General features: G+C 41.2%; 1 protein-coding gene across 1 annotated transcript in view; it reads left to right on the forward strand.

The window, feature by feature from the left end:
- The window catches only part of PIK3C2G (phosphatidylinositol-4-phosphate 3-kinase, catalytic subunit type 2 gamma), a 212,740-nt gene that overhangs the window by 112,772 nt on the left and 87,445 nt on the right, over positions 1 to 12,523 (forward strand). Inside the window, exon 22 of the mRNA XM_009879655.1 lies at positions 181 to 192. Coding sequence (XP_009877957.1) covers positions 181 to 192 — 12 coding nt within the window. The remainder of the gene's footprint in view (positions 1 to 180; positions 193 to 12,523) is intronic.

The following is a 12,523-nucleotide window of genomic DNA, read 5'->3' on the forward strand; positions in this document are numbered from 1 at the left end:
GAAACGGAAAGCTTTCTTCAAGATTCGCTTAGAAATGGGTAGAGGATGTAATGTGCAAAGCAGAGTACTTCTGGCAGTTGAAAGGGTTGAAACCAGGAATTCCCTCCACCCAGCTCTGCAAACATTTCTGTCTCTCCTGCTTCAAGATCCCAGTTCTTTTCCCAGGCCCAGAAGTCTGAGCAGCCTTCACTGGTTTGAGAAAGGAGGGAATTGCCACAATGTTCCAAGTGTCTGCACAGAAGTGTGGAACTATGTTTGAAGTGATGCAAAAGAGGCTAAGGGATAAAGAATAGTCACTGAGGGAGCTGAGAAGGATAGCAAAGCAAAATATCTTTATAGGAGGAAGGATGCAGAAAAGCAAGAGGAGAGCAGAGATAAGTAGTACAGTAATACAGTTCTGCTCTGGTCTCCAAGAAATGAGAGTTAATTTTTCCCAGCTGTGAAGTTTAGATTCAGGTGAAGACCTCCTGAGAGAACTGGGAGATCTAGAACCACTTCCACAAAAAAAACCATTTTTCCCAAGTATAACCTGTGCCGTTACTCTCCTCTCACTATATATAGTGTAATTTTGATTTGATTGCCTATATTGCTACATGTTCCTCTGGAGGCCCTTGTGCCTAGACATGTAACCACTGCGTGCTTCTATCTCAGTCTAAGTTATTGATTCTAGAAAACAAACAGCCATCAACTTCCCTTTCAGAGGAGCCACTGGAGACTCGTACTTCATCATTTCACACAAATCCTGACTGACTGAAATTTCTTCCTTTGCTCAATATAGCTTTTCTAAGAGCCTGAAAGACTGTAGGCCAAATAGCGGTAACTAAATAGTCAGCTGTTCATTAAGAGAAAGAAGCTCTTACATTTTTTGCACTGCAAATGCACAAGAGAATGTTGTCCAGGCAGTGGCATAGGCAAAACACCAATCTCTGCTATTCTGTATCCAAGGGTAGTTCTAGCTGATGTGGTTTGGACAATGTAGAACATAATCTGGAGTCTTTGTTCATACCCTAAAATTAATTTATATCACAGAAATCTTGAAGTATTTGCTGTTCCTGTGACAGTTGAAGTGTCACAGCCCCAGCTAGAATTGCTTGCCAGAAATTGCAAGACGGGACTGAATGCAGACCAGAGTGATGTTCACCACTTGGAAATGCAGTTCTTTGCCTGCTTATTCATGTTACTATTTCCAAAAAGTTATGATGGTTGACAGAACTTTAAGTCTTCCTGAGGGGAACCACTGTGTCCTTGGAGGCCTGCCTGTTGTTAGGTCATATCTTTTGAAACCACCTCATGTTCTGGGGACCCATCATCGTATGTTCCAATTGCACTCTGCCTCAGCAACTCTCCCAATCTGCTACTGAGGCCAAGCTCCTCTGAACAACCTGATGCAATATCAGAGCTAGCTCTGCTTTGAACAGGGAATGGACCAGCGAACCTCCTGAGGTCCCTCCTGATGTCAGCTACTACGTGCTTCTCTAAGTTACAAATGAATTCTGTAACTGTGTTGGCTGGTTTACTCATTCAGTTTCCACAGTTCTTCAATTCTTAAGCCATCAGGGTGGTCCTTAGGTAGCATCTTGCAGAAAGGGTGCTCTCATCTTAGGAAACATTGAGAATGATGTGAGCGTTTCCTAAAAAAGCAACTTGGTAATAAGTATCATCTGTTGGATGGAGTCTTTCATCAGTAAAATTCTGTAGTGTTCCACACAGGTCATGTTACGGCTGAAAAACAGTATAATGGTGAAAACCACAGGACAGGATCCCAGAGAGACAAAAATGGTCAACTGATATGTTCAACCCCAAGGAATTCCACTTGCCATCAGCGATGAGAGTGTTGGGCCACTGCAAACACTCCATTGCACAAATGTTAATGCTATCTTTCACCCAGAAGTGTAATGAATTATGCTTCCTCCTACCTCTTGTCCGTTCTTTGATATATAAATATTGACATTTGATTGTAGCCAGTGAGGGATTTTGTCTTTTACGTTAAAATAAGAGCAAATGGCATAGCAGTAGGGATGTGCACCTTCTTCTGTAGCAGCTGAAGAAACCAAGCCTGAAGGCAAGCTGAACAAAATTATTTAGGGGAAAAAAAACCCAAACCAAAACCCTAGAGGGACGAAGTTAAACTGCTTATATGAAGAGTTGTTTCTTATACTTTTATTCATTTGTTTCAGTCAGAACTTCTCAAATATATAATGGAAAATATGAAGAAAAATTGCTCAAATGCAAACCTTTAAGAGAAATTGTTCCATTCTGCCCACATCACCAGTCACATTCGTGGGTATCAAAGTTCTGCAACTAGGCAGAAAACATAAAATTTGATGATGATATTATTTGAAAAATAGCTGTAGAAAAAGCCATAAGTTATAAGTGACAGCAAATGTTCTTTGGAATAAGAAACCTGTAGTTTTCAATTAGTGTTAAATGAGAAATTACATTACGTCAGCTGATAGTAAATGGGTATAAATGTCTGGATTAGTACAAAATTATCTGATGCCTGGAAAAAAAATTAATTTACTGAATTGATATTAATCAGGCTCATTAGCTTTAGCGTGGCAGCTGCCATCTTGGCTCATGCAGAAGGGATTGAACAGGGATTTCCAGAGCCAAATCCGTGGGCATGGATTAATTTAAAGAACAGTCTCTCATTGTGAGTACTGTAACACAGTATACGTTTTTAACTGAGGGAAGACCTTGTTTTGTACATCAGCAAGGGAAGTGGGGTTCTGTCTGGGAAATAGGGCACTGCTATCTGTAATAATTATCCTGTGAGCACTGGGCATAGAGGAGGTCAGACAGTAAACAAGATTTTAGTGCTTCTTAGGGCCTGGTATAATGACAGCTGATAAAACTCTGCTTACGTAGCTCAGCTAGTTTCTGCTTTGACCTGTAGCATTTCCTTCGTTGAGTCTGGTTATTAGAAGTCAGGAGTCTGGTTATTAGAAATCAGTATTTATTCTTCTTCTTAACCTTCTGCACAATGTCATTCTATTCTGTGTGATGATTTCTATCAGGAGAAACATTTTTATTAATTAAACTTTTCTAATAGGCACTGCTTAGCCAGCTTCTGAGTGACTTGCATAACCCACAAATCTCATGTGTGTGTTTTTGTTGATAGGGCAGTTGGTTGAAATGAATTTAAGCGGCCATCATGGCAGATTTTCTTGCAATTGTCAGTGCTCTGTGCTGTGTCGCTTAGAAGTACATTGCTTGGTCATGGTATGAAAATGGAAAGTCACTTAAATAACGGCCCGTTTTAATATCACTTTTTGCATCAGTTTAAAGCTGACACATGCAGTCTTCAGCTGTTGCCCTGTTTTATCATCAGGAGCTCTTTAAACAGCAGTTTAAAGGTTTAAATGGTAATTTGCCTGGCTCTGCAAGGCTCGCCCATAGCTGCCACCCTTGTAAGTGCTGCCACCGCTTTGCTGGTTGAAATAATATGGCACTTATCTGTATTAATTTTTGGCAAGCACAGACTTTTGCTCACTTAGCAGAGTACACATCTAAGAAGAAATGCGGTTGATTCAGGGGTATTCACGCAATAAAAAGTGGGTGAGCGTGTGTGTATGATAGGAGAAGGGAGCAAAGTTATGGTTTCTCCCTCTCAGTCCACTATCCAGCTGTACCCTCGCATGGGCTGAGCATAAGGACAGCACTTTGAGTGCAAGAAAGATACCTATAGCACAGCCAGTGGGTTTTAAAGTCCGAGCAGCATTTTGTGTCAGATGGTTGATCTATATTTATTCTGCCAGTACAGTAACTGCCCCCAGAGAGCACGCTCCACTCTTTACCTGACTCAGGACATACGGAAATATGACATCTGCTTACTGCAGTAATACTTCCACAGATGTGATTGTGAATCTTGCAACTAAAGCTGAACTCTTCATCACAACAACTAAATCTTAATTCTGCTTTTCTCATGAGCAAAAAAAATGCCCGGGGCTGCTATTTTCTTCTATATGATTGAAAAATGCTGGCTATACGAAGACCACATGGGAAGTAGGTGGTAATGTTATTTAACAGACCTATTTGCCATGACATTTACCTCTGTGGCATAAAAGCAGTTTACAAACAAACAGCATCCTATGAGAAGGTAAATCCTTTCCTTTTTTGAAAAGGAAAACAAAAGCATAGAAAAATTAAAGAATTTTGCCAAGGTCATCCAGCAAGTAAAATGAGGAATTCAGGATGGATTGTCATTACTATATCTGCCTTAAAATCTTCTGACATTAAAACCAATATATTTTAACCCCAAGACTATAGGGTTTGATCTGAAGAGAGTGATGTAAGATTCCCTTGATGGAAGCTTAAGTAATACCTTCTTGGTTAGGGGTTCATTAAAAGGGAATTTAGCATATTCCAAAGTTTATTCAGATCTGGTCCCACAGTTGAACATGCCTCAGCAGAGCTAAGATGGACTTGTATACCTGGATGAAACTTAATATCTACTACCCAGCAATGAAAGAGCAACAGGCTGTCTGAAATGAGAGATTAATTGCAGCAAGCCTCTGCAAACTAAGCCAACCTAATTTCACATAGGTCTATGCCTCACTTTCCTACTGTGCCTGCCCTCCAGCCCTTCTCTTTTCCATGGTAACTAGGCCAGCTGTCGACTAGGAAAATACCCTTGGGCCAACTAAAAAGAAAAGTTTTCTCTTACTAATATCTTACAGCAAGCTTTCCCTGGTACATGAGCTTAACTTCAAATTCCCACTTCTCTTTTTACAAAGCCAATATTTGGTGGCAATAAAGAGGTAAAAGAGAAGGAAGATCAGAACAAGACCAGTATTTAAAAAAGAGAAATCTAAAGATGTTTCCTTCCCTGCTCTGCTCTCCTCACCTACCCTTGCAAAAGATACTATTTCTGTATATAAAGGGGAGTGAAAAATGAATAAAGACCAAAAAAGAGGGAGAAAAATAAAACCAGAGAGGAGGAAAGAAAACAGGCCTAGAAAGAATGGGTATGAAGATAACAGAAACACTCTTCTTTACGATGTAAGTGCTTGTTCGTCTGTCCTGCCACTGACCAGGAATGAGATGACAAGAGCCCTCTCTCATGGTGTCCTCTGCTATAATTAATTGAAAGCATGGTAGGTATCATCTTGTTTGAGGACGACTGCAGAATAGCCTTATGTATAAGGGGAGCTGCCGTCTGAAGAGATTTTTCCCTTAGAACAGTCAGAATCATGAAAAGATAAAAAAGCATTATTGGGACTCCAGACACTCCACTGTTGAAATGTCTGGTTCTCTGTCTTTGGTTCCCTGAAAACACATGAGTTTTGCTAGTTATTTTTGAAGTGTAAAGGACCGTATGTCTTCATGATGCCACTTTATTTGAGCTGTGGAGGTTCTATCAAAGTTATTCTTTTGTCAAAGTCACACTACGCACGCACAGAGGTAACAAGTTGCTGTGATCTGACGATCTGATCCACCCATTCTTTGCTGTTGCACAGCATTGGTCCTGCTACTGAAGCTGTACTTTTCAGTAGCCTTCTTTAATGAGATGCCACATGGCAAATTGCCAGGAAGAGAAGACTCGACATCTTACAGAAAGCATACTACGTCGGATATGAGAGGAATACTTAAACCAGAAAGTTTTGCAATCTTGTAATTACACGGAGGTACTGTCATTGCTGAAACGCCTAAAGCAGTACCTGCTGAAGGCTCATTACACCTCCCTATTCCTGTGTAGGCAGTGATCTGAAAAACGTTCCTTTGGTTAGATATTGGGAAAAGAAGATAAACAGGGCCTCTAGCTAGAGCAGAGATGTCCAGATGAAAGTAAAGATCCAGAAAAGACAGAAGATAACGTGGGATCAGGATCCTAGTTCTTCTGGCACCTGTATTACCTGTGCTTAAAACGGAATGGATCCACAGACAGGTTCTTCCAGAGCAGTAGAAGCGACACTGTCCTAAAAGAAATGTTAACTCCTCATGTATTTGGAATGTATTGAATCTCATCTATCCTTCCTGTGCTATTGGCATCTGAGCATCTTGTCTGTAAAAATCTGATACTCTACTTGAAAGATAACAGCTTTGATTGTAGACATTGTTAAACAAAGCAAATTCTTGTAACTGAGTGCAGAGCAAATAGGAAAAGTAACAGCTCATCTCAAGATCTACTGCTCTGCAGAATAAATTCTTTTGAATGACATAATATTTGCAAAACAATGTGACTCTCTCTTTCTATTCCCCCCACCTCCCACCTCAAAAACCAAACCCCTCCCTCCCCATGGCCAAGGTTAGTCATAAGAACGGTAATCTGAAAACTCTAGGATTGTAAAGTACAGGTCTGGCTCAGAATGTATGAATAGAATCTGGAACCGCTTCTAACAAGACCAGCCAAAGGCTGTAATGACCTCATAGAAAGAAAATTTTAGTTCTGTATTAGTATGCAAAAAACAAACAAACAAACAAACAAAAACCCCAAAACACCCACAAACAAAAAAAAAACCCAAACCACCAAAAAGCAAAAAAGTGCATACAGCATTTTAAAGTGAAGTTAACCGAAGTGTTGCAGTGTAATTCAGGTTTAATTCTGCAGTTTTGTGTAAATCTGGATTGCCCAGTGCATGCAGAACAATACAGAATTAGTTCTGTGTCATACATTTTGTTTTATGGTGTCATGAGGGATTTTTTTGTTCTAGCTGTGAAGCTATTGGGAAGATGCAGAAGCTATCCAAAGCCATTTTGGTAGACATGAACCACCCAAACAATAGGCAGATGACAAAGAACATTTTCACATTCTCCTCAGTGTACTGCTGTGATAACTGTGGCCTAAATTCAGATACAGTACAAAGCTTAGCAACTCCACTGGCTCTAGTGGACTGTGTGAACCTGGATTAATTTTGTGTTTTATTTATATGGTTTGAAAGTAGAATAGCTTAGTCATCTCCTGTATCCAATTAATTGCTGGCATATTTGAACATCATCCCATTAAAGCCATTGGGGCTGCTTATTTTAGTGGTGATTATCCCATCTAATCCCATTCATTGCAAGCTTCCAATGCAGTCACCCACTGGGAAGAATGCAACAATTCCTGTTATGCCTGGAATGAATGGTGTGTTTCAGTTCCTGTGCCACAAATTTACTCTAAGCTATTACAAAGATAGATGCTTTGTAGCTTTCAGGCTTGCTGATTCTGGGGTAAGTAAGATAATGCATGACATTCTGACAACAGCATGGCATTTGCTCGGAGGAGAAAATCTGCAATTTTGAAACAAGCCCGGGCAGCAACATATCTAGTCCTGTGAAGAAAGCACAGGCAAAGATGGAACCAGACTTTTCAAAATAAGTTTCAGACTAAAATGCTGTGTATCTCAGTGAAAGCAAAATAATACTGCCCTATTGATAAACTTCATGCAGATATTAAGTGCAATACATTTGTTGTTGGTTGTGGTGTTTGTTTGTTGTTTTTTTTTTTAATTCTGAATACAGTTTTCGGAGACCAAGGTTAATAATTCTCTTTACTGAGACAGTGGTGGTTTTGCTGTTAATAATTGAGAGCAGTTAGACCTATAGTTGCAATCCTGAGCTTAAGTCACTCTTGGCATTGACATTTCAGGGTGAAAGCATTTCATTTCTGTAGCTTTGGATTGTCACTTTATTAGGGTGGGATCTTTGGTGGACTATGAATCCTCACTCACGGACTCTGAAGTTATCCAATGTCAGCACTGCTGTATACAGGTGTTATTGGAAACAACCACTAGTTCTGTTACGTTGGTGTTCTGCTGCAGGTATTTTTTGTGTTCGTGATAATACGTTAATAAATTTGTTTCTCTGCTGCTTGCTGACCCCACCCAATGGAGAGGGACAGACTAGAGAGAGACCAACTTTGCTGACAATTTGGAGGTTTTCTTTTTGGTTTGGGTTTTTTTGGAGTTGTCTTTTTTTTTGTTTGTTACAAACTGGAGCAGAAAGAGACAGACACAGTTAACACTGCTTTTCACTGGATGATTCTTGTAGCACTTATATTGATGGTAACCCATCCATTCAACAAAATGGAGAAGACATGTTCTGAGGGTGCTCATTTCTTGCTTAAAATCTTAGACCAAGTAGCATCTACTATCTGGTAGTAATAGTGGTACCGGCACACCATTGTACTCTCCTATTAATTCTTGATACAGTTTGTTTTTAAGGTGAATCCTATTTCTTCTCCAGATAAAACCAGTTTTATCTGGGGTTTATTTTCTTAATAGAGAAGTGTGTGCAACTATATTATGTATGAAATAAAACATTTCCCTGCTAGGCAACCTTAGCAGGGTTTGGCCGCTTATGTGCATAGCGTAGCATAGCCTTTGTTTTCACTGACCTGCTAATTTTTTTTGTGCGTCAGCAGGACATGCATTCCACAATTAAGGCATTCAGCAAGAGTGGGGGGAACTTGGTTGATTCAGTCTACTGGATCAAGTGATTTGCCTGGATGCAAATTGCATGGCCTCATTCATAAAGATCTTTGAGAGACGATTAGTAAATAGTGGCAACTAGTCCCTTGGCTCCCATAGAACAATGTGTTCCTTAAGCCTAACTAGCATACTTTATAAGTCTGCAACAGTTTTTTGTTGTCTAAGGGAGACCAACGTGTTAGACATCTATTCTAAGTTTCGTTATAAAAAAAAAATAATCAGAAAACCAAAAGCAAATGTATCACATAGCCTTTTAAAACAAAATTTCGATTTAAGCAGAGGTGTTTTCCTTTCAAGGGTAATGCTTTGAAAAATGAGTCCATAAAATCAGCTCTGTTATATGAGAAGCAGGAGGTGAAACTGACTGCAGGTGTCTTACATGAGAGATGTGAAAAGCCAAAAGTGGCCAGGTGCTGCAAGCCACTGAACAGCTGCTGCTTTTCCATCCTAGAGACTTGGTTAGAAAGATTCAGAGAAAATATTGTACCACGCTTCACTCAGTCTGCTCAAGAAATGTAAACTTTCATTCTCTTTTTGCTCTAGAATAGAAACAAAGAAGAAAAGAAAGATCCGCAGACGAGGCAGAGTTCTGCCAGCCCTTCTGTGCCTCTCCCTTTCTTCTGTCTTTGTGCTTGGTCACAGAAAGGGACAGTGAAAGGGAGTTCAGTCTTGGTCCTTCCAGTCAAGTGGATGGCTTCACATTGTGTTTCTGTAAAGCTGTGGAAAATGCACAGTACTTCACTCACTTGGGAAAAATGCTATGTCCCTTCCATCTTTGTTGTACATTAACTCTTCTGCCTAATTGACTTTGCTCCCTATTCTCCCCTGCAGAAATCGCGTTGTTCTCAACATGTTAGGCATTTTGTGCTGCCCAGTTGTTCGTTTGTTTTTACATCTGTGGCTTTGTTGATTGCCATGCCCCAATAAGTCTACACAGAGCAGTGCTGCTGTTTTCTGTGTTTTCCTTTCTGACTTGTAGCACATAAATCACACCTTTCTAGAATTTGGGGTTAGTTTAAAAAGGGAGGTATTATCCTGTGTCTATTTTTAAAGGAAGTTGACAGAGATAGCCGATATGATTCTCTTGAATAACAAAGGACCATAAGAACAGAGCCACTTTAAGGCTTTCCAGCAAGGTTAATGAAATTAAATTTTGCTGTCCGGTGAAGGCTTATCTCACCGAGGCTATGAAGGAGGCTGGGAACAGAGATTACATTGCAACAAGTGCAAGTGTTCCTTTCTGTTCTCTGAAGCAATAGCTGCCATCTTAAAGACACATTCCTGGGAGCTTCAGCAAGTTCAGTCATCCATCCTAGGCACTGGCAAAGAGATCAGAAAAGCCATAGTTGTATTTGCCAGCTTGGCACTCTGCTGCCTTGGAGTTTGGCTGTGTCTGAAGAAGCCGTGCCTGAGCGGACCAGCTAGCAAGTGAAACAGATGAGTTCTGCAGACTTGGCTGTACTCTGCAGAGGGGTAAGGGGAGTTGTGGGCATAGGGGATGGAGGACAAGTACTTGTTAGAGTCTGGAATTTGTTGGAGTTCACAGTGTTTGTGCAGTACTTGCTATGGTGTTATCTCTATCAAAGGGATTATTCCCGTTATCACTGGCAGGGAAGTAAAAACCTTGTCCAGTGTAATCTTGAGGAGATAAAAGAAAAAAATAAGAAAGGTTTTACTTGCAACTGAGTAGTTAATAGCAGCAGTTGCCCGCTCATCCTCATGGTCCATCACAAGCTAGATGGAGGTATAAATCTTCAGCTGCACAATTTTGTCATCTCTCTCATCCTTGTGTCTGCAGGTAACTTGTGGTGGGACTTAAGAAGCTGCAAAACCCAAATGCAGCCCCACTGGTAAACCGCCCCTGTTGCTCATTCTCCTCTTTAAGAATGCAAACAGTAAAATGTTTTCTTCAAGGGGTCAAAAATGAAATCAGTCATATGCTTCAGGTGTGTGCCATAGCTCCGTGGCACAATAAAGCACAAAGGACAGCTCAGGAGTCTTGTAGGATGTCTAATGAAAATCAAGATTGATGGCAACCTCAGACATAGAAGCTGTGCAGTGGTAGAGAAGTGAGTTTGTGTGCTAATCTTTGATAGGTAGGGCTGTGGAGAATCATTTTAAAACAATTATTGCTGTAATGAGCAGCAGCCTTGTACTAATGTGACTTGTCCTGTTTAGTGAAACAGAAAACAGGCATGAAATATACCTTCATAACAAAGCATAAGAACTTCCTTGGTCAAGTTTACCAAAGATTAAGTAACGACAGTAAGTACCTCAGCACTCACCTTAAAACCCTAAGGCACCTCATTTTCATGGTGTGTCTCTGAATTCAAAACAGCTTAAGCAAAGAGTATACAGTGTGTGTGCTGGTAGGTACAGCTTTTGTGTAATACATACCAGACATCACTTGGAAACAAATTAACTAGGGTCGCTACCCTGACTTTGATGCCACACATACATAACCCAGTCAAACTGTACCTCACTCCTTCATAGCAGGTAGGGGTTAAACCTGCAATAAGATACTGGAGATCCTGGCCTTTTCTTGGGCTTCTTTTGCTACAGTGTGGTCTAACAGGCTACCTGCAAGCTAATCTGTCCTGTCAGGCATTACTCTCTGGTTGATCCTGCTCCCCTTTCTGAAGGAGACAAGGAGCAGATGTTCAAGCGGCAGAGTTGTCTGAGCAGCCTCGCTCTGTCACTTGTCTGCCAAATCCAACTCCGAGAGCAGACTGGGTCTGCTGCAAGGTCTTTAGATCACCAGCTTCCCCCTCTCCCCACACCACAGAAGGAGAATGAAGCCAGCTCGCCTGTTTTGGTACCAAGATCCATCCGACCTCATTCCTTTTTTTTCCCTCCCTCTCTTAAATTTCCCTTTTCTCCATGGTTCTGGCTTCTGGTTTTAACCTTGTTTCTCCTTCTCTGACACAGCAGCCAGCTCAGCCTGATTCAGCCCCATCTTCCCTTCTGCCCCATGGCAAAAATCTCTCCAGCACACTTGTGTTTCTGTACGTGGCAAACACATACATGTGCTTCTGCAGCTGTGAGTGCCAGAAGATGGGGTTGGAGCCACCTCGCAGGTGTGGGGTGGGTGCATGCGGAAAGGAAGACATCTTTTGGGGCACCCCCGAATCTGACTTCGACCCTCTGGCTGCAGCTAAGCAGGGGCAGCCTAGTTTGTTTCTTTACTAAATTTCAGGTCAGCATCCTTCTGTTTCCAGCACCATTGTGCTATTTTCCAGCAAGTGACCTTGGGACAGTGTATCTGAATTACCCTTTCCTTGCTGAGAACGAGGGTGTTTGTCTCAAATGAGAGAATCCTGAAGAGTGAGGACATGTCCCTGTTGTTAAGAGCAAGATCCTCTGTATGGGCCTGGCATAACGTCAGGCTTTTATATTCAGTTCTGTCTTGCAGAATCCTGTGAAAATTGTCAGGGAAAAAAAAAACACCAACCCCAAACTTCACATATTTCCTTACTGACAGCCTGGAGTTTTAAATCATTCCAATTTTGTCTTCCTCTGTCACAGCTAGGCATCCTGTCCTGACTTGAAAATTTCATTAGTGTCTTGAGCATTTCTCCATCCTGCAACCTCAGAAGTCGCAGATTTTCCTATCTCCGCTGAGTTCTTACAACGGCAGGGTAAAGATGTGTGGGCCAGGAAACTGGGAAGACAGAATTACAACTGCATATTTGTTCAGTTGTTGAATAAACATTTCAGCAAAGCCTACAATGAGTCATCACATTAAAAGCTGTCCTTTGTATCCTCCTTGGGACTGCTTTTATAAAATGAATATAAAAGTCAGACCCAGTTAATCCAACTCATTTTGCAAATTAAGGTCTACAGGCTTTTAAAAGCATACCAACCCCAGTGGGCAGGCAGAAAGAAGTTGTGCTGCCTGTACCGCAGTCACCAGACACATTTTGAGTGAAGATCCTCTCATAGGGCTGCTGAGGAGGCACATGCACTGTCAAAAGCTGCCATGTGGGTTCAGACTGTGGAGTGTGTGCTGGGCTGCATCTGGGGTGGAAATGGATTTTACTGGTGAGCTCATGATGACTGCCTCAACTTTCCTCATAGACTAGGCTCAAGAAGCACATATGAGAGGATTCAGA

Source organism: Charadrius vociferus, unplaced genomic scaffold, assembly GCF_000708025.1.
Source record: "Charadrius vociferus isolate BGI_N301 unplaced genomic scaffold, ASM70802v2 scaffold90, whole genome shotgun sequence".
Lineage (NCBI taxonomy): Eukaryota > Metazoa > Chordata > Aves > Charadriiformes > Charadriidae > Charadrius > Charadrius vociferus.